The sequence below is a fragment of the Symphalangus syndactylus genome, chromosome 13 (assembly GCF_028878055.3).
Source record: "Symphalangus syndactylus isolate Jambi chromosome 13, NHGRI_mSymSyn1-v2.1_pri, whole genome shotgun sequence".
In the NCBI taxonomy this organism is placed as follows: domain Eukaryota; kingdom Metazoa; phylum Chordata; class Mammalia; order Primates; family Hylobatidae; genus Symphalangus; species Symphalangus syndactylus.
The window spans coordinates 23,292,620-23,314,392 of NC_072435.2; the positions used below are offsets into that span (position 1 = coordinate 23,292,620).

Here is a 21,773-nt window from a genome sequence, read left to right on the forward strand (position 1 = left end):
CTCTCCACTCCAGCAGGTAGATGCCTCGTGTTGACAGCTATGAGCCAGCCCAGGGTCCCCAGTTCTCAACACTGTCCCACCCAGATGGCTGCAAGGTGCTCCTGCCTCTCAATTACCACCCCTACCTCTCACCTCAGTCCTTCCCCCACTCCCCTCCTGCCTGGACCATCTCCCCAGGCTCCTTCCCCAACCCACCCCTGATCCATCCCATCTCGGGTCCTGAGGGGTCTTCTTTGTACCACCCAGCGCTGACTCCATCCCTTTCTCCCCTGCTCTCCGGGCTCTCCACCACTCTCCCTCACGACCCCGCTCTCACCTGGCTCACTTCCCCTCCCAGAACATCGAGATCCCCATCATGTGAGTCAGCTTATTCCCAACAGAGTCCCCTGGTGTCCACCCTTTCGGCACCTGCACCCACAGCCAGGAGTAGCAGCCTGCTCAGTTCTCCAATGCATTAGGCTCACCCGGCACCCCCACTCCGCAGAGGCCGCTGTCAGTCTCTCTCACCACACACATCGCCGCAATTTCTCCCGTGACCCCCGCCAGACTGCCAGCAGCCAGAGGACGCTCAGAGCTCCCTCGGAATCATCCTTTACTCCTTCCCCATCCCGGCAGTAACACGGAACCGCATTCTGGTTCCAGACACCCTTTGAAGTCTTGCCTCTCCCCAGGCCAAGGAGTGCCGCTTGACAGAGCCCTAGGGTTCTAGCCTGGTCCTGCTGAGGGAGCCGTGAGACCAGTCGGCCTGGGGTGCTGGTTTTCCCAACGGGTACTCCCAGAGCTATCAGCCTCCCAGAGGGGCTCTTAGGAGGGGGAAGCCCCATGCTCTGACTGAACGGTCCTATGAGGCCCTGTGCAACCCCAGGGTTCAAAGGTGACTACAACTAATCATGACAACTTGCAGGGTGACTCTAGACAAGCTTCTTGACCTGTGTGAACCCAAGGTTCCCCAAGGCAAACCAAAATGGCTCAGGGCCCCATTATCAGAGGTGGGGCTGGGTGAGCTCAGAGGACTGACTCCATCCTGCTCCCTGCCCCATGATGACCTGTCCCTCACCTGCCCTCCATGCTGCCCAGGACACACCCTAGATGGGCCATCCCCCAGGATGACGCCACCTCTGAGATCTTGGCCTCCTGGCTTCATCTCTGACCACAACCCAAGAACGGGGTGAGGGCACAGGGTGTGGACTCAGCTACAAGAGGGCTTCCTGTTCATGCAACGTCCCCAGAGCCTTGACGAATGTACAGAGGTGCTGGCAGAACCACGGGGGCAGGACCCCTCTCTGAGTCACAGAATGGAGCTAAGTTGGTGAGGTCACCCAGGTAACATCCCGAACACAGGGTGCCACACCTGTGCAGCCACAACAGCCTCCTGACCTCCCCAGAGCCGTGTCTAGAACCCATTTTTGCCCTGTTGGCCAGCCTTCCTCCTCCCTCCTCCTCCCATCATCCTATCTTCACTGCTTCCAGACCTCATCTCAGCACATTCTCACACTCCCGACCCCCTCTGCAGCCACCACTGCCCCACTGATGCCTGAGCCAGGGGCAGGGGCAGACCTGCCCGGCCTGGCCTCCAGCCTGGTGGACCATCACCTGTGCGAACTCTGAACACCTCCTCCAGGTGCTCCGGCTGGATTTCCCTGGTGTGCAGTAGCTGCCTCCTGAGACCCCTAATGCCAGCCGCACAGTCTCAGCAACCTCCCAGGTCAGAGAAAACCAAGGCCACTCTACCTATTCCCGCCCCCACCCAGAACATCTGCATCCTTGTTCGCTCAACCTCCTCCTCCCCCACTTCTTTCTCCTCCTCCAGCCCCATCTCTTCAATCCTTCGATCATCCACTTTCCCCTGCCTCTGCAGTTCTTCCCTCAGAACCTGTTCTGTCCTCCCAGCCTCCAGACCATGGATCCTGAAGGCCACCTGCTCTGCCTCCCCTGCTCACTGTCCCCTGGATCCTAGGGGCTGCAGCTTCGCCTCCTCTCTCTGGGTTTCCCTCTTTCCCATCCTGAAGGTGGCACAGGCCGAATGGTTCTGAGAATGAGTTCAATCTAGGCCCTGAAGCTACTAACCATGTGGCCTGGGACAAGTTCCCTAGCCCCCTCTGCACTGTGGTCTTTTCATCTGAAATATGGTAACAATGACATAATAATGACACCCCACTTCCTAGGGTTGTGGGGAGGACGGTGACGTGAAACATATAAAGCAGTTAGAACAGTGTCTGGCCCCGCTCTTCTCAGTGCGTGGGGTCTCTAGCCACAGAGACTCTGAGTCACTCGAATCAGCATGTCGGCCCAGCTCTGGTGCCTCACATTGTGCTGGACAGTGGGACTGACTGACCGGACAGACAGCCCAGGGATGACCCCATAAACCGGCCCTGGCGTTCTTGGAGGCATCTGGTTACTAGCTTGCAGCATAAAGGGCCAGAGAGGGCCCCACAGGGAGACACGGGGTCAGCGTGGGGAGTCCTTGGCCAGGGCCCTGCCTGCCTGCCAAAGGCTGAGAGCAGTTCTAGTGCCACACACCCAGGTCAGCGCTGGTTGTATTTCCTGTTTCACTAAACTTCCTCCCACCTTCACCTACAGCCACCAGCCTTCGATTCCTTGTTTCCCTTGCTCTGGCCTCCATGTGTATGATGGGGTTCTCAGGCCCAGGCTTCGACCAGAGGACCCTCCACCACACCGTTTCTTTCCTGTCCTTCAGCTACCTTGGTGAACTCATGACCCCAGGCCCCGGCTCCACCAGGATGTCCCCCAGGTCCTGCCAGCTGGGAAGTGCCAGCATGAACGCCTCAAACTTTGTGGAAGCCAGGGTCCCCTGCAGCTGAGGGACCCCAAGCAGACACACCTGCCCTCCCCAGGCCAGCTCCTGTCTGCATGGGGGAGATGACTGAGAGCGCCCAAGCCCCTATGGCTGTCCTGACCCTCCATGCTGCAACAAGGACAGGGAATGATCACTGTGGCCTGGCGTCTCCCCTCCCCCACCACCCGGTACTGCCCAGCTCAAGCCAGAAGCTGACTTTGGCCCCCATGGGGCCATTAGGCAAGGTCTGGAGACATTTTTGGATGGGGCAGAGGGATGCTCCTGGCATTGAGTGGGTGGAGACCAGGGAAGCTGCTCAACATCCTGCAATGCATAGGACAGGCCCTGCCCAGAAACACCAGCTCAGCATTGCAGCAGTGCGGAGGCCGGGAAACCCCAATCGCCAGTTTCTAACGCCCTCACCATTTTTATTTTTATTTCTATTTTTTTTGAGACGGAGTTTCACTCTTGTCACCCAGGCTGGAGTACAATGGCGCCATCTCAGCTCACTGCAACCTCTGCCTCCCGGGTTCAAGTGATTCTCCTGCCTCAGCCTCCCGAGTAGCTGGGATTACAGGCATGAGCCACCACACCCAGCTAATTTTGTATTTTTAGTACAGACATGGTTTCTCCGTGTTGGTCAGGCTAGTCTCGAACTCCTGACCTCAGGCAATCCGCCTGCCTCAGCCTCCCAAAATGCTGAGACTACAGGCATGAGCCACCGCACCTGGCTCGCCACTGGTTTTTAGCCCTTTTTGTTGGGGGTGGGATGGGGGTGGAGGAGAGGCAGATACAGAAACTTGTGAGAATGTGTTGAACGCTCTGAACCCCCTATAAAAAACGTGCTTATAAGTATTACTCTCAACATTTAAAAGATTTCAGAAGGTTCCTGGAAGTTCCAATGTCCACCCATGAGTACTCAGCTAAGACTCCCTGCTCTGCTGTCCTCTTTGTCTAAGAGCTGTGGCAACAGCACCTGAATTTCAGAAACAAAAGGCGGGGCACAATGGCTCACACCTGTCATCCTAGCACTTTGAGAGGCGGAGGCAGGAGGATCGTTTGAACTCAGGAGTTCGAGACCAGCCTGAGCAACACAGTGAGACACAATCGCTACAAAAAGATTTAAAAATTAGTTTGACGGGGTGGCGTGCACCTATGGTCCCAGCTACTCGGGAGGCAGAGGCAGGAGAATTGCTTGAATCCAGGCGGCCGAGGTTGCAGTGAGCCAAGATGGCGCCACTGCACTCCAGCCTGGGCCAGAGCGAGACCCTGTCTCAAAAAAAAAAAAAAAAAAAAAACAGGAAAGAAACAGCCCTGAACGGCAGGGCTTCAGTTCACTCAGAGACAAATCCTTGGGGACTGCCACTGGAGCCATCTCTGCCGTTTGATGACCTGGAGCTCTCTCCATCCTTATTTTTAACATGAGAAAGAAAACAAACAGGGTTTAGCAGGATTTGCATCAGAAGAGGAATTTTCTCCCTGCAAAAGAAATAGAACAGGCCATATTATCCAATGTATCTCAATGAATTTTAAAGTAAACAAGGTTTGACCCGTTCTCAACTGCCCCCTTGTCCCTGCCTCCCAGGGCCACCGCTGAGGTGCTCGTATGGGACTCGCTGTGGCCCCTCCTCCCCTGTTGCTCTCTCTCCACCAGGGCCAAGGAGAGCTTCCTGATACCTGCAGCCTGGCCTCGTCCACCTCCACAGTAAGCTTGTTCAAGGCTGGCAGATGTGGAGGTGCACATGGGGGACCTGAAGCCAGCAAGTGACCTGTAGCTGCCCAAGTGAGATGGGCTCGGTGGCCCCAGTGAGAAGTGTCTGTGAGAAGCTGGAGGTACCTGGGATCAGGGAGTGCTCATGGTCAGCCGCTGTTACTTCCTTTTGCAAAACGAGATGGCAGGGAGAGCTAAGACGCCCTGGCAAAATCCAGATCCTGGATTGGACCTGAAGAAACAAGATTCATCGTCCTGGTCTCACACACAGCAAAGCCCAAGATGCCACAGCTGAGGAAGGTCCTGTCAGCGCCGCCTCCCCCAGGCCCAGCTCTGGTGTCCTGGGCAGCCCCCACACCCTCACTCAGCTGGGCCCCCAGCAGTCTCTCTCTGTTTGGAGTGAGTTGTGGGAGGGGCATCTCATTGAGAAGCACGAGAAGGGAGAAGGGCCCTCCAGTCCCCATGTGGCCTGGACAAGTCACTCTGCTTGCTAAACCTTGTTGAGCTCACCTGGAAGATGGGAGGACCCACTCCTAGGAGATCATGGGTCTGAAGGCATTTTTACAAGCACAGCCTGAGTGGGGATGGGGCTCCAGCCTCAGTCCCCCAGTCCATCACCCTCCCAAATCCCTCTCCCGACAGCTCTCAGGGCCGAATGCCTGGGTTGCCTCCTCCCCCTCACCAGCACAGCTGAAGGTCTCACCCTCCTCACATCCCTTCAAAACATAAGCCAAAACAAAAAACCGCCAAGGGTGCTGCTTATAACAAGGTTTTAATAAAATAAAAAGTTCAAGTGCTTCCAATCCCCCAACATACCCCTTTCTGGTGTGGGGGAGGGGAGGGAGCTCCCCACCCCAATAGCACCAGGATAGCACCATGAGAAAGATGAGGTCGCACCCGGCCTCCCTGAGACCCACGGGGGGTGGTGAGGGGAACATGCCCCCAGACACCCCCCAACCTTCCCCCACCACAAACAGCTGCGGAGCGGAGAGCGAACCCAGTCCCCTCGTGAGGGCAGTCTCTGGGGAGTGCCACCCCTACATCAGTTCCACCTCCTCCTGAGGCCTGTACTTCTGGGGAGATGCCGTGGGGTGGCCCCTGCCCCTTATGGCTTTGCTCCCTGGTGAGGAAGGGGCTGAGGGAGGCGGATAGCTCCTGCAGTCCTGAGGCTGGGGCAGGGGTGGGGAGGGCAACAAATGGCCAGGGCTCCCTGTGGGAGTGGGGGTGGCTCAGGGGTCAGCAGTCACAAAGGGTCAGGGGTCAGATCCCTGGGGGTGTCCACACCAACCCCATTCCAGGGTCAGAGCTATGCTGGAGTCAAGGGTCAGCTCCCTCCCAGAGGTCCAAGGACTCCTTCTGGAGGTCCTGGGGAGTAGCTAGGAGAGAGACCCTCTCTCCCTGCTGGGCCTCCCCGTCCGGCCTGTCACAGCTCTTCACCGTCGACATCCAGGTCGATGGAGCCGTGGCTGACCACCAGCCGTAGGCGCTTGGGTGGGGAGAAGGGGGCGAAGGCGAGGGCCTGCTTCGGGATCAGGATGGGGCCTGGGGTCCCAGCAGGGGCTGGGGTGGCTGGTGGGGCTGGGGCCAGGCGACGAAGGTCCACACGCACCACGTAAGGCAGCCCATAGCGCCGGGCCCAGTGCCAGTCCTGCTGGGGGGCCCAGCGGGCATGGGGGGGCTGGCCCAGGGCCACCAGGGCCTCTCCTCGCAGGCGGCAGTGGGGGCCACAGCCTCCCCATCGGTGCAGGGAGACGCGGGCGGCGTGGTGGGTGGATAGCACTGGGGCCCTCCGGGGCCGGGGGCGTCGGCGCTTCCGGGGCCGCACTCGGGGCTGGGGCTGAGGCAGCCACTGGAGCCAGAGGGGTGAGGTGTCTGGGCGGGCACTGCAGGCTGGCAGGCGCAGGGGCTGGCAGGCGGCTGTGAAGGCCCAGGTGGCAGGGAGAGGAGGAACAAAGGAGAGGGGAAGTCAGTGAAAGCTGGGCTGGTCCTCCTCTGGACAAGGAGGCAGCTCTGCCGTGTGCTCCCCGGAGGAATGATGCGGGCAGAACTGCTCAACAGCAACGCCTGCCAGGGACTGAGGGTGGGAGGGAGGGTTCCAGGCTAGGCAGAGAGCTCAGAAGAAAGACAGATGACCAGGAGCAGACAGGGGAGGGGCTGCCGGGATGGCAGGGAGGGGTGCTCACCGCAGAACGGGTCCTGGCGCAGTGGGGACGGGTGCACGCAGGCCCGAGGGCCCAGCAGGCCCTGTCGGCTGCCGCTGTCCAGGCCTTGCTGTAGCCGCCGCTTGGTCTCACGTAGCTGGTACTTGTCCAGGGACCGTGGTGGCAACGCAGGCTCCCTAGGCCTGGTTCGGAAAGCTCCTTCACCTTTCCTGGGAGACCGGGTGGAGGGGAGATGAGAGGCTGGGGTTGGACACACTCAGGGATGGGCCCCGAGGGTGCGTTTCTGGGCTCAAGAAGCCCAGACGCCCCGAACCCACCCGCCTCTTGCCCGGTCCCACCTCTCACAGGTGTGGCATTCACAGTGCTCGTTCTTCTCGCCGAAGAAGCCCTCTCCGTAGAAGCACGTCACCTCGTCCCCGGGCTCGATGTCCCGCAGCACCTTCACGCAGGCCGCGTTCCCGTCTGCAGGCACAAACTGAGGGCCAAGCCCACTCAGTGCCCTGGCCCAGGGCACAGGGGAGGGCTCACCCATTCCCCACGCCTGGCTGGGCACCCTGGCCCTGAGCGTCCTCTCCTGGAATGGGGCAACAGCTGAGCCCCTAAAAGTGGCATTCCGAGGCGGCTGCCTTGCCCAGGGCCTGTCCTGTCCTTTGCCTGTAGCCCCTGGACAATCCACCCACTGGCTGGTTTCCACCCCTCCTGCAGGACGATGATCTAACCTGACCTTCTGGCAGCGTGCAGTGCCAGCAGTGGTGACCGCTCCCTCCAGCCTCTGTGGCCCCGTGCCAAGCCCCACCTCCTCTGCCACACCCAAGCCCATCCCCTCCTGAGCTGCCTGCCCCCCGCCAGACTGTGCCTTGGCAGCTGAGGTCCGAGCTCTGCCTGCCATGGACTGCCCCCGCTTCTCTGAGGCCCGCCTCCACTCCACAGCCCAATCCGTGTGTGCTCTGGCCCTGCCTTTGGGATCATTCACCCAGGAGCTGCCCCACAGGCTCCTCCTGGGCCCCACACAGCTGCGCCTCCCTCCCTGTTCCCCGTCTAGGAGAGGGCATGGCCACTGTCCACCCAACTGTCCATCTACCCATCCACTGAAGCCTGACATTTACCTGGGAGTAGGCCCTTGCCACCTGCCTGCCTGACGGCCCCCAGACCAACCGGCCACTGCCTCCTGAGTGTGCCACCTCCTGCATCCTCATCCTCCTCGCCTCCGAGACCCCTACTGGAGTCAGCTCCTCATCACCTCTTTGTGGCCACCCTGCCTACAGCCTCTCCCCTTCCTGCCAAGCCTCCTGCACACGGGCCTCCAGGGTGACCTAAAAAGCTCCCCATTATACACCCTGGGGAGCTTCCATGGCTTCCTGGCCCGGGCCACAAGGCCTTGCTGCCTGACCAAAGCCGTCATTGGGCACCCCCAGCCCTCTGGTGTGCTGTGTCCTGCTAGGCGCCCTCCTTTGCCCCTGATTTCCTTTAACACCTAGGGAAATTCTGCTCTTCCGTCGATGCCCAGCATGGCATCGCTTCTGTGAAGCCAGATGGTTCTAGGTTGCCGGAGAGCTGGCCACCCTCTCCTGTGCTCAAGGTGGCTGGCGCACACCCGCCCTGCAGAGCCTCTCCGAGCGCCGCCTTTTGTTTCCATCCCCCCAGTGTCTGTGTGTGGTGTCAGACCAGGGCCACGCATTTGCTGTCCAAAACCCTCCGCATACTTGACCAGCCTGCAGAGCTCCTGGGCAGATCCTCACCAACCCCATCTGAGATGAAAAACCAAAGGCCAGGGGTGGCATAGCCAGGACCCCAACTCAGTTCTGACTCTGGAGCCGAAAATCTGGGCCCCTTTGTCATGCCTCCTGGGGTGCCCCATCGAGGTCTGTGCTCCGGAGGGTGCACCCTCAATGCCTGCCTGGAGCCCACCCTCCTCATTCCTTCCGCTTCCGGGCTACAGGACAACCAGCGGCCTCTCCTGGGCATGTCTGGACAGCGTCCTGAGTCCTGGCCCCTGGGACTCTCTCACCTCCCTGCTCCTGCCACCACAGCTGCCTGCATTGTTCCCTGCAAGGCCAGGGGTTCCCACCACAGGGCCCTGCCTCCCTGCCACACTCTCTGCCCAAATTGGCACAGCTCCCAGCTCGGTTTTCAGAGAAGAAAGATGGCCAGCAGCTGGCCACCAGGGTTCCAGCACAACTGCACAAACAGCCGGGCAACGCTGGCCAAGCTGGAACCCCTTCCCCCTTTCTGGTAGCCTTGTGAGCAAATAGCCACTCTGCTCCTTCCAGGACCCGTGGGAAGCCATGGAGGCATGGGGCAGCATTTGGCTCTTTCTTTTTTTTTTTTTTTTGAGACGGAATCTCGCTCTGTCACCCAGGCTGGAGTGCAGTGGCACGATCTCGGCTCACTGCAAGCTCTGCCTCCTGGGTTCACACCATTCTCCTGCCTCAGCCTCCTGAGTAGCTGAGACTACAGGTTCCTGCCACGGCGCCCGGCTAATTTTTTGTGTTTTTTGTAGAGACGGGGTTTCACCGTGGTCTCCATCTCCTGACCTCGTGATCTGCCCACCTCGGCCTCCCAAAGTGCTGGGATTACAGGCGTGAGCCACCGCGCCCGGCCATCGTTTGGCTCTTTACTGACCAAAAACCCTTTCCCCAGGCCACAGGCACCCTTTCTTCCCGCGTGCCCACTCCGCAAGCCCCAGGGCCTTACCTTGCAGTTGGGTTTGCAGTCTGGAGCCAGTCGGGGCAGGAGAGAGAAGAGAGGTGGATGAGCTCAGCAGCTCAGTCACAGAACCCTCCCACTACATCCCTCCAGCCCCGCCTGGCTCCATCCCGTCCCGCCCATCCACCTGCCTGACCCTCACCATGGTTGATGAAGGCGGCTGGGCCCAGCCACAGCTGAGCACTCCGCTTGCGGGTTGAGTACATGATGCTGAAGTCGTTCTCACCGGCCCTCAGCAGCCCCTCATCTGCCTCCCGCAGCTCTGCAATGCAGCCCACCAGCAGCTCCAGCTTCTCATTCTTTTTCCTGCCAAGAGGCCAGGGGGCGGGGCTGTGGGCGATGCCTGACCTCCTGCAGGTGCTCAGGGGACTCTTGGGCCTCCCGCACAGAGGCATCCAGGAAGCAGGGACTCCTGTGCGTGGGTGCTGGCTACTGGCGATCCGTCTTCCAGATCTCTCTCTTCCCCTCCCACCTGGGTGGGCTTCCCTGCTCCAGCCCACAGCCTCACAGGACCCTTCTGCTGAAAGCCTTCAGGACAGCACGCACACAGCAGATACAGCCCCCATTCTCTCCCCTTGCTCTCATAGCACCTCCTGCCCCCAATTCCCTCCTGCCTGGACTACCCCCTACTCGCCCCACCAGACCCTCAGGCTGGTGCTTCCCCTCTCAGTGTGAGCCTCGCCCTGGGAGCACTTGCTCATTCCTCACGGCTCCCCTGCAGCGTGTACCAGCTGGGACCAGTGACTGCATGTTGACTTGTCTGCCACCTGTCTCCTCACCAGACTGTGAACCCCGCAGGGGCTCCTCACTGCACTCAGGGGTGTTTAACACGTGGTAGGGGCTCAGGTCACGATGACGTAAGGACAGTGCAACCCTGAGCAGAAGCCTAGTTCTTTCCTGGAAGCCCCAGGAACCCTGGGGTCACATCTGGGGTCTCCTGCTCCAGCGGCACCACGGTTGCCACAAAGGTCTTCTGGGATTAGCCCCACCACCTTCCTAGGATGCCCGGAGGACCAGGCACCTCTCTTTTCCCAGTTGGCTAGTCCATGAACAGAGGGTCTCTCTTGTCCCCTCTGAGCCCTGTCTCCTCCGAGGAGACCCGGAGGGAGTCCTGCCCTCTTACCAAGCACGAGTGGACACGATCTTGGCCCCGTTGGTCTCCATGGAGTAGCGCGTGCAGGGCAGGATGGTAAAGCCACTTTCCGGCAGGAAGGCACGGAGGTAGCGATAGACCTGGTGAGGATGAGGGTGGGGGTGAGGAGGCGGGGCAGGGGCATCTTTGGCCCTCTCTCTCCAGGACTCTAGGCCTGCTGTGCCACTGACTCACTGTGTGGTCTTGGGGGCCTCATGTTCCCTCTCGGGGCCTCAGTTTCCTCATCCGTCAAATGAAGAGGTTGGACTACATCTCAGAGGGGCCCCCCAACTCTCCTCTCTTAGGATTCTCTGAGCCTTGCCTCAGATGGTCCCAAGGGCTAGGAAGTCGGGGGCCCCAGGGGCTGCGCTGAGGGACTCTAGAGCGTCTGCCAGGCGGGACCAGGCCCGGTGAGCGGGGAGGACACGCGGTGAGGCGGGGGAGGGGAGGGCGCCCTCACGTGGGTCTTGAGGGCAGCCTCCTGCCGGGGGGCCCGGCTCTGGAAGTAGCGGGCCGTCCAGCCTCCCAGCGTCAGGGCCCGGTACGCAGCCTCCAGGTCCCGCTGCCTCAGGAAAGTTTCCAGCGCTGAGCGCAGGTGCTGCTGTCGCCGCAGGGGGGGCACAGGGCTGGGGGAGAGGGCATGCCTGGGTCCCAGGGCCTTCCCGGGCCCCAGCCCCAACCCCCACTTGGAGCTGAGGGGAGGACCAGGCTGAGGAGAGGGCTGAGGGGCAGCAGCAGTGCAAGGGGAGGGGTCCTGACCCCTCGGGCCCACCCTCGCCCCCAGGCCGCCTCACCTGACGTTCATCTTATGGGTGCGGAAACCGAGGTAGGGGTCCAGGACGAGGCTGGTGGCCAGGTCGTCGTTCTCGCACAGCTCTCGTGCTGTCACTCTGTCGGGCCCCATGGTGCCCTGCGGACCATGCTGCCTCTGGCGGAGCGCAGGAGCAGGTGAGGGCAAGGCAGGCGCGGGGAGCCTGGCTCGGTGCTGACTCCACTCCTGCACTACTCAAAAGCCATGGGGGCCGCTCATCTCATCTGCAAAATGGGGAGAAAAGCAGTGCTGACTTCACCAGGCCGCTGGCGAAGATGGAACGCCAACAAGCACTTCTGAGAGGAGGGAAACCCCAGAGCCATGTCAGACATCACCTTAGCATCTCTACCCCCTCTTGCTCTGCAGCACAGACCCCCCTAAACATACAACAGGCCCCCTCTAAACATACAACCCCCACATGCACACACATGCATGGGCACCCGGCACACCCATGCACACTCAGACTGACACACACAGATTCTCCTGCCCATGTGCACAGAGACCCCCCTACACACACACATCTCTGTGGGCCCAGGGAAGGCTGACTGATTGGCAGCTGGGATCACCCTAAAGGCTTAGCACCATGGGGAGCCGCTTCACCTCTAGCCCTCAAGGAGGAAAAGTCAAAGCTTCCCGCCAGCCCGAGGTCCCGCCCTCCACCCCCACCTCGACCCAGCCTCGGTCTCCGCCCCCTGCCTCCCCGGCAGCCTTCGGGACTGGTCAGGAGCCTCCGGGTGAAGCCCCAGGCAGCCTGGAGGCGGATGACGGGAGGGAGGGCAGGGGAGGGATCCCAGCACCTGCTCCCTCTCCAAGGATTCCAGGGGAGGGGGGCTCAGAGGACAAAAGCCGGGGTGGGGAGGGGAGCCAAGGAAGACTCTGGGGAGGCAGCACAGGTCAACATTTACAAAAACATTTTTTTAAAGCGGAGCCAGGAGAGAATGGAGAGATGAAGAAAACCACCCAAATCCCTAACCTGGACGGAGGGCCAGCCTCGTCCCCGCACCAGGGCGCCCCAGGCTCATCTGCGCCCAGGAGAGGAGGAGATGGGGCAGGGCAAGGAGCGGGAGCTGCAGAGACGGCTGTAGAGGGGTCGGGGACAGACTGCGAGGCTGCGGGAGAGAAAGAGGGGGCGCTGCGGGAGGGCGCCAGGGACAGCGGGGAAGCTGGAGAGGGGGCTGGGGGCAAGGACAGAAACGCACAGAGGTGGGCACGGCAGGGGGCTGTGGGAGGGAGAAGGCTGCAGCCGGGCCTGGGGGCGCTCAGAGGGGTGTGAGGAAGGGATGAGGGTGCCAGGGAGGACAGAGAGCGGGGAGAGGCCCAGGGACCCAGGGAGGAGCCAGACGGGAGACCTGGGTTGGGGGGCGGTCCAGGGATGGCGGAGAAGATCCTGGGTGTCCAGTGAGTGAAGGGCCTCGGAAGGCGGACAGGGGCCCAGGGATCCAGACGGGGCTTGGTGGCGTCCTGGGGGATCCAGGAAAGGGAGACCCTAGGGAAGGGCCTGGGGGCCCAGGGAGGCGCCTGGGTAGGCGGTGAGAGCCCAGGGCAAGGGACCTGCAGGGTCAGAGGCCGACCTCAGGGTCCAGGGAGAGCCAGAAGAGGGACAGAGGGGTCAGGGAGAGGTTCTAGGGCACAGAGAGACCTAGAGGGTTCAGGAGGAGGCCTGGAGGGTGAGAGGAGGTCGGGGATTGACCGTGGGAGTGCAGGGAGGGCCCGGGGGTGACAGAGGGGTCAGGGAGAGGCCCTGAGGGTGCAGGGAGAGGCCTGGGGGTGCAGGGAGAGGCCTGGGGGGTGAGGTCAGGGAAAGGCCCTGGGGGGTGCAGGAGGAGGTCTGGGGGTGCAGGGAGAGGCCTGGAGAGTGACAGGAGGTCAGGGAGAGGCCCTGAGGATGCAGGGAGGGCCGTGGACGTAAGAAGGGGGTCAGGGCCCGGGTGAGGAAGCACAGGAAGGAGGCTGCAGTGCCGCGGAGCCCGAGGCCCGGCGAGGGGCCGGGAGACGTGGGCGCCTGCACAGGAGGAGGGGCCGGGCGGGTTGGGGGGCAGTCGGGGCAGGGGGCGACTGGGGAGCCAAGGCGGCGCGGGGCTGGGGCCGTGAAGGGGCTCAGAGATCGGGCCCCGCGCCGCCCCTCACCCGCTTCTCCTCCTCCTCCTCCTCAGGCGCCCGCGCCGCCGCCGCCGCCAACACCTCCCACTGCCTCCTTCGGCTCTCGTCAAACACTGTCGCCGCACCTCCCATCTGCTCTCCGGGCCCGCCCCGCCAAGGCCACTGAGGCTTGCTATTGGCCATAGCCACCGCCACTCCTCCGTTGCTACGAAGCTCACGGCGCTCCCATTGGCCAAGCCCCACTCTTTCCCTCCCCGCCCGGCTCTCGTCAATACGCAGATGAAACCCCGCCACGCCCCCGCCGCCGTCAAACACCGCGAACTGTTGTCAGTGGTTCACATCGCTGTCCTTTAGTCGCTGCCATGGAGACTTGTCCCGCCTTCTCTTACACTGCGGCCCGAAATCGACGCACTCATTGGCCGAAAGCTCAGTCGCTCCGGGCGAAACTCGGTTTGGGTCAGGTTATTCAGGTCCAAGTGGAAAGAGGGCGGGCTCTGCCAGCTCCAGTAATCGCATATGATTGGCTGGCCTTGGGACGGCTCCTCTTTCCATTGGGTAAGGCCTCCGTCCATCACCATAGAGTCGCGGCCTCCCTATTCTATTTCTCCGAGGAAAGCTTCAGCCACAGGAGGGAGAAAGCCGGGGCGGGCGGGAGAGAGGCGGTGAATGCGCGCGCACCGCCATCCCTCTCCCCTCCCGCCCCGCGAGGCCTGCGGTTACCAAGGCGACGAAACTTTATTGACAGCTCTGTCAGGCTACAAAGGGCTTCTGAGTCTCTCTCCCCCCCAGACCACCGTCTCTCTCCCTCCCTCCCCGTTTACACTGTTGCGTTTTGGGAGTATCCACAGGCACTCTGTGGGACCTTCCCGCGATATGAACGGGGTCGGATGGAGGGGAGGCTGAGAGAGGAGTGGGGACTTTTGAGACAAGCCCTGACTCCTGGGGCGCTCCCCTGGGGCACCCCCTAATTGGGATCACCCCCCTACCTCAATCCTAGAGGCAAACGTAACTAACAATTCATCATAATTACGCCCAGAATAATAAGCTCCACACTCAGAACAGGCGGTCTTTGTTTGCTTGTTTGTTTCGCCACAGCCATCCTTCCCTTAACGACACTGATAGCATCTGGGCAGTGCGTGCTCAGGCGATGTCGTCATCCTGCGAACATCCTAGAGCAACATCACTCACACCTACGTGGCAGGGCTGCTGGCACCTGGGCTGTAAGGTGGCCAGCGGCTCCTGGGCCACACAGCTGTGTAGCATGTTACTGTCCCGTAACACAATGTAGGCGCTTCTGTGTCTACACACAGAAAAGGTACCGTAAAAATTCGGTATGATAATTTTATAGGATCACTGTCAGACATGCGGTCCACTATACAGCTATAAATCGTGGGCACTTAAAACAATGCATGGTTGCCGGGCGCGGTGGCTCACGCTTGTAATCCCAGCACTTTGGGAGGCCGAGGCGGGCGGATCACGAGGTCAGGAGATCGAGACCACGGTGAAACCCCATCTCTACTAAAAAATACAAAAAATTAGCCGGGCGTGGTGGCAGGCGCCTGTAGTCCCAGCTACTTAGAGAGGCTGAGGCAGGAGAATGGCGTGAACCCGGGAGGTGAAGCTTGCAGTGAGCCGAGATTGTGCCACTGCACTCCAGCCTGGGCGACAGAGCGAGACTCCGTCTCAAAAAAAAAAAACAAACAAAAAAAAACAATGCATGGCACAGAGTAGGTGCTGTTTCGGTGTGCTGTTTTTGGTGTTTTGATGTGTGTGTTTGTGTGTGTGTGTGTGTGTGTGTGTGTGTGACAGAGTATCGCTCTGTCGCCCAGGCTGGAGTGCAGTGGTACGATCTCGGCTCTCTGCCTCCCGAATTCAAGTGATGCTCCTGCCTCAGCCTCCTGAGTAGCTGGGATTACAGGTGCCCACCTCCACGCCCGGCTAGTTTCTGTATTTTTAGTAGAGGCGGGGTTTCGCCATGTTGGCCAAGCTGGTCTTGAACTCCTGACCTCAGGTGATCCACCCACCTCAGCCTCCCAAAGTGCTGGGATTACAGGTGTGAGCCACCATGGCTGGCCTAGGCACTTTGTTAATATGTACTGAATGAATGTATGAATGACCAACCAATAAGGATGAAGCTGACAGTCTCTGCATTGCTCTGTGACTTTGAGGAAGTGACTTGCCATCTCTGGGCTTCGGGTTCCCATCTATAAAACAAAGACCATACACTTGTTTGGCTTCCAGCTTTCCACCCTTTGTTCATGCTATTTCTTCTCCAACAAGGACTATCCCCTAGCCCCACGCTTTACCTCCCTAATCTCTCGTGAGCTCTGAAATACCCCCTAACTCAGGCAGGCACCACTACAGCTAAAGTCAACCACACCTTTCTCGGGACCATCACTTTGACCAGGACCATGCCGGCAGAAGGGAACTGGGGCTGGAGACTTGCCATGGAGCAGCCAGAGGAGATAGAGGTGGACAGAGGTGGCCGTACCAGAGCAAGGTGATGCCTACTGTAACTCTCTGGTCATCAGTGGCGAGAGACAGCTGACCAGCTCCAGAAGAGAAAAGCAGCCTTACCCAGGGAGGGGAAAATGGCAAGCATAAAGGACTTCATAGAAACCTCAGCTAACTGGAAAAGTCGTACAATGTGTATGAAGTACAGTCCTTCTACTAGTGGGTGGGTGTACACTCTAGAGAAACTCTCCGACTTGGAATAAAGAGATAAACGCAAGAATCCTCGCTATCGTGTTTGTAACAGTGAGGAACTGGAAATGGTTTCCATCACCTGAAGAATGGAAACATGGATCCTGGTATATTGATACAGGGGAACACCATAGGTCAGTGAAAGTAGATGCACCAGTGTCCCATATATCATCCGGGACAACCCCTAGTTGCAGAAGTCTACAATGCCATTGACATGAAGTTTTAAAACACATACAATGGCTGGGCACAGCGGCTCACGCCTGTAATCCCAGCACTTTGGGAGGCCGAGGCCGGTGGATCACCTGAGGTCGGAAGTTCAAGACCAGCCTGGCCAACATGATGAAACCCTGTCTGTACTAAAAATACAAAAACTTACCCGGGCATGGTGGCGGGCGCCTGTAATCCCAGCTACTTAGGAGGCTGAGGCAGGAGAATTGCTTGAACCCTGGAGGCAGAGGTTGCAGTGAGCCGAGATTGCGCCACTACATTCCAGCCTGGACGACAAGAGCGAAATTCCATCTCAAAAAACAAAACAAAGCAAAACAAAACAATGGTTGCATGTGGATACATGTTGCAAAAGTATACACATGTGAAGGGCATGACTAACACAGGATGGGGAGGGAAGCGGCAGCCCCTGAGGGTGGGGAGGGAAGAATGCAGTCGGGAAAGCTACACAGGACATTGGTATTTGGAAATTTTGTTTAAGCCCTGCGGTGGAATCCATGAGTTCATTATATTTTTCTTTTTTTCTCTATTTTTTTTAACTACACCTGTAACAAAACTGCATTTCTTTCTTTCTTTTCTTTATTTCCCCTTCCTTCCTTCCTTCCTTCCTTCCTTCCTTCTTTCTTTTCTTTTCTTTCTTTTTTCTTTCTTTTTTTTTTTCTTGAGACAATATCTCGCTCTGTCGTCCAGGCTGGAGCCCAGTGGCAGGATCTTGGCTCACTGCAAGCTCCTCCTCCTGGGTTCACGCCATTCTCCTGCCTCAGCCTCCCAAGTAGCTGTGACTACAGGCGCCCGCCACCATGCCCAGCTAATTTTTTGTATTTTTAGTAGAGACGGGGTTTCACTATGTTAGCCAGGATGGTCTCGATCTCCTGACCTTGTGATCCACCTGCCTCGGCCTCCCAAAGTGCTGGGATTACAGGTGTGAGCCACCGCACCCGGCCTCTTTTCTTTCTTTTTTAGTTATTTGATTTTCAATCCCACTGACATGAGTTCATCAGTTCATTATATTTACTGTCTGTTCTTTTTTCTTTCTTTCTTTTCTTTTTTTTTTTTTTTTTTTTTGAGATAGAGTCTCGCTCTGTCGCCCGGGGCTATCTCCGCTTACTGCAAGCTCCGCCTCCCGGGTTCACACCATTCTCCTGCCTCAGCCTCCCAAGTAGCTGGGATTACAGGCACTTGCCACCACGCCTGGCTAATTTTTTTGTATTTTTTTTTTTTTTCAGTAGAGACGGGGTTTTACCATGTTGGCCAGGATGGTCTCGATCTCCTGACCTGGTGATCCGCCTGCCTCGGCCTCCCAAAGTGCTGGGATTACAGGTGTGAGCCACCATGACTGGCCTACTGTCTGTTCTTCTCTGTTTTTGTTCGTTTGTTTGTATTTGTTTTCTTAGAGACGGAGTCTCATTCTGTCGCCCAGGCTAGAGTGCAGTGGCGTGATCTCGGCTCACTGCAACCTCCGCCTCCCAGGTTCAACCAACTCTCTGCCTCAGCGTCCCAAGTAGCTGGGATTATAGGTGCCCACCACCACTCCTGGCTCATTTTTTTGTATTTTTAGTAGAGATGGGGTTTCACCATCTTGGCCAGGCTGGTCTTGAACTCCTGACCTCGTGATCCACCTGCCTCGGCCTCCCAAAGTGCTGGGATTACAGGCATGAGCCACCGTGCCTGGCTACTGTCTGTCCTTTTCTGTAAGTCAGAAATATTTCATAATACAAATAAAAATTTGACCCACCAATTCCACTTCCAGGGTTTTATTCTTACTTCCAGGGTTTTATTCTTTTTTTTTTTTTTTCTTGAGATGGAGTCTCATTCTGCTGTCCCGGTGAGCCAAGATGGCGCCATTGCACTCCAGCCTGGGCGACAACAGAGCAAGACTCCATCCTAAATAAACAAATAAATAAATAAATAAAATAAAAATAAAACCTTCAGACCTCCTGAGAACTCACTCATTATCATGAGAACAGCATGGGGGTTCACCAAGATTCAATTTCCTCCACCTGGTCCCGCCTTTGACATGTAGGGGTTATGGGGATTAAAATTCAGGGTGAGATTTGGGTAGGGACACAGAGCTAAATCGTATCACTCAGCATTGTTTAAAAAACAGAAAAGTAGGTCGGGCGCGGTGTCTCACGCCTGTAATCTCAACACTTCAGGAGGCCGAGGCGGGCAGATCACCTGAGGTCAGGAGTTCAAGACCAGCCTGGCCAACGTGACGAAATGCTGTCTCTACTAAAAATACAAAAATTAGCCGGGCGTGGTGGCGGGCGCCTGTAATCCCACCTATTCAGGAGGCTGAGGCAGGAGAATCATTTGAACCCGGGAGGTAGAGCTTGCAGTGAGGCGAGATTACACCATTGCACTCCAGGCTGGGCAACAGAGCAAAATGTCGAAAAAAAAAAAAAAAAAAAACAGAAAAGAATGTCCAACAATAGGAGATGGTTGGACCAATTCTAGCGTCTCTCAATCTCTCACAACATGGAATAAAAGGAAAGCTGTTACTGAATTCTTACCACACAGCAGCCACTTTGCAAATAGCCCTGTGAGGGAGGGGCTGTTACAATGCTCATTTTACAGATAAGCAAAGTGAAGCTTACAGAGATGATGTAACTGGCCCAGAGTTAACATCCAAGTCATGGGACTCCAGAGTCTGGTGCACTTTGCACTCTCAAGCTCCGGGCTGCACCGCCCAGAAAGAAACCAGCTGCTGAAATCTGGCGGGGTGGGTGTCAGACTTCAGGTGGCGTAATAAAATAAGAAGGAATGACTCGTGCTGGGACACGGATGGCCCCTGAAAACATCATGCTAGGTGAAGGGAGCCAGAGACGAAAGGCCACATTCGGGACGACGCCATTTCTATGAAATATCCAGAGTAGGTAAATCCATAGAGACACAAAGCAAATTCACAGTTGCTGAGGCAAGTGACTGCTAACAGGTAGGGGCTTTCCTTTTGGGATGATGAAGAAGTTCTGGAAGTAGATAGTGGTGATGGTTGTACCTAATACCACTGAACTGTACATTTTAAAACAGTTAAAATGGGCCGGGCGTGGTGGCTCACGCCCATAATCCCAGCTCTTTGGGAGGCTGAGGTGATTGGATCACCTGGGGTCAGGAGTGTGAGACCAGCCTGGCCAACGTGATGAAACCCCGTCTCTACAAAAAATACAAAAAATTAGCCAGGCACGGTGGCAGGCCCCTGTAATCTCAGCTACTCGGGAGGCTGGGGCAGTAGAATCACTTGAACCCAAGAGGCGGAGGTTGCAGTGAGCTGAGATCTCACCATTGCCCTCCAGCCTGGGTGACAGAGACTCCGCCTCAAAAAAATAATAAAATAGTAAATAAAATAAAATAGTTAAAATGGTATATACATATTTAGAGACTCATATAAGTGTCTCTCTGTCACCTAGCTGGAAGTGCAGTGGTGTGATCATAACTCATGGCATGGCCTCACGACATTGCTCACGTACCAACCACCGAGTTGTACACTTTAAAATAATTAAAATGAAAATTGTAATCAATTAATGAATTTTTGAGACAGGGTTTCACTCTGTCACCCAGGCTGGAGTGACACAATCATAGCTCACTGCAGCCTTGCTCTCCTGGGCTCAAGCAATTCTCCCATCTCAGCCTCCCGAGTAGCTGGGATTGCCGGCACATGCCACCACACCTGGCTCATTTTTACATTTTTTGTAGAGATGGGATTGCCCTATTCTGCCCAGGCTGGTCCGGAACTCCTGGCTTCAAGCAATCCTCCAGTTTCAGCCTCCCACACAATGGGATTACAGATGTGAGCCACGGCATCTGGCTGTAAAATGGTGAATTTGATGTTTTTTTGGGTTATACTACACACACAAAAAGAAAAAAAGGTGGGGTGTGAGGAGTCAAAGTCACCTTGGGAATGTGATTAAAATACAGATTCCAAGGCTCAGCCTCAGTGGGGACCTGGCCAAATATTCAATAATTTTTGTTTGTTTGTTTTAAACAGGGTCTCACGCTGTCACCCAGGCTAGAGTGCAGTGGTGTGATCCTAGCTCACTGCAGCCTTGGCCTCCTGAGCTCAAGCCATCCTCCTGCCTCAGCCTTCTGAGTGGCTGGGACCACAGACATGCACCACCACATTTGGCTAACTTTCTTATTTTTTGTAGAGATTAGGTCTTGCGGCCGGGCGCGGTGGCTCACGCTTGTAATCCCAGCACTTTGGGAGGCCGAGGCGGGCGGATCACGAGGTCAGGAGATCGAGACCACGGTGAAACCCCGTCTCTACTAAAAATACAAAAAAATTAGCCGGGCGTGGTGGCGGGCGCCTGTAGTCCCAGCTGCTTGGAGATGCTGAGGCAGGAGAATGGCGTGAACCCGGGAGGCAGAGCTTGCAGTGAGCCGAGATTGCGCCACTGCACTCCAGCCTGGGCGACAAAGCGAGACTCCATCTCAAAAAAAAAAAAAAAAAAAAAAAAAAAGAGATTAGGTCTTGCCATGTTGCCCAGGCTGGTCTTGAACTCCTGGTCTCAAGCAATCCTACTGCCTCAGCCTCCCAAAGTGCTGGGATTACAGGCATGAGCTATTGTATCTGGCCCTATAAGTATACTTATTGTATACTATATATTAATTTATATACACACACGGACCTATATAGCTGTATCTATATACATATATGATTGCATACACACACACACATTATTCTCCTGCTCAAATTTTGCAATGAATTGATATTTTGTGGTAGCCAGATCCCAAAATGGCCCGCAATGACCCCCCATCCTCCACTTCTTTTTTTTTTTTCTTAAGACAGAGTCTCGCTCTGTTGCCCAGGCTGGAGTGCAATGGTGCGATCTCAACTCACTGCCACCTCTGCCTCCTGGGTTGAAGGGATTCTCCTCTCTCAGCCTCCTGAGTAGCTGGGATTACAGGCGCATGCCACCAAGCCCGGCTAATTCTTGAATTTTTAGTAGAGATGGGGTCTCACCATGTTGGTCAGCTGGTCTCGAACTCCTGACCTTGTGATCCGCTCACCTCAGCCTCCCGAAGTGCTAGGATTACAGGCATGAGCCACCACGCCCGGCCACCCATCCTCCACTTCTGGGATTCATATCCTTGTGTAGCTCTTTCCACCTCGAATAGTGCTGAGCTGTGTAACCAACAGGATATTGCAAAAATGATGGTGTGTCAAAAGTTAGATCCTAAAAAAACTCTGTGGCTTTCACTTTGCTCTCTCTGGGATGTCCATGTCAAGAGGACGTTGCAGGCTGGGCACGGTGGCTCACACCTGTAATCCTAACACTTCGGGAGGCTGAGGTGGGTGGATCACCTGAGGTCAGGGGTTCGAGACCAGCCTGGCCAACATGGCAAAACCCTGTCTCTACTAAAAGTACAAAAAAAAAAAAAATAGCCGGGCATGGTGGCGGGTGCCTGTAATCCCAGCTACTTGGGAG

At 57.1% G+C, this 21,773-nt stretch overlaps 1 protein-coding gene across 3 annotated transcripts; it reads right to left on the bottom strand.

Annotated features, from left to right (window-relative positions):
• Positions 1–5,261: 5,261 nt before the first annotated feature.
• On the bottom strand, positions 5,262–13,549 carry KMT5C (lysine methyltransferase 5C). 3 transcript variants are annotated; one of them, XM_063614926.1, is made up of 10 exons: positions 12,669–13,522; positions 12,293–12,428; positions 11,303–11,543; positions 10,969–11,134; positions 10,500–10,609; positions 9,519–9,682; positions 9,365–9,384; positions 7,009–7,145; positions 6,692–6,879; positions 5,262–6,425 (listed from the first exon to the last, which is right to left on the bottom strand). In XM_063614926.1, the coding sequence occupies exons 3-10, from the start codon at positions 11,410–11,412 to the stop codon at positions 5,932–5,934; spliced, it is 1,389 nt and encodes a 462-aa protein (XP_063470996.1). In that variant the 5' UTR covers positions 11,413–11,543; positions 12,293–12,428; positions 12,669–13,522; the 3' UTR covers positions 5,262–5,931. The 3 variants fall into 3 exon arrangements, with proteins under 3 accessions (XP_063470996.1, XP_055093519.1, XP_063470995.1); XM_055237544.2 differs by lacking the exon at positions 12,293–12,428 and having other exon boundaries at positions 13,447–13,549; XM_063614925.1 differs by lacking the exon at positions 12,293–12,428 and having other exon boundaries at positions 12,669–13,529.
• Positions 13,550–21,773: the final 8,224 nt, after the last annotated feature.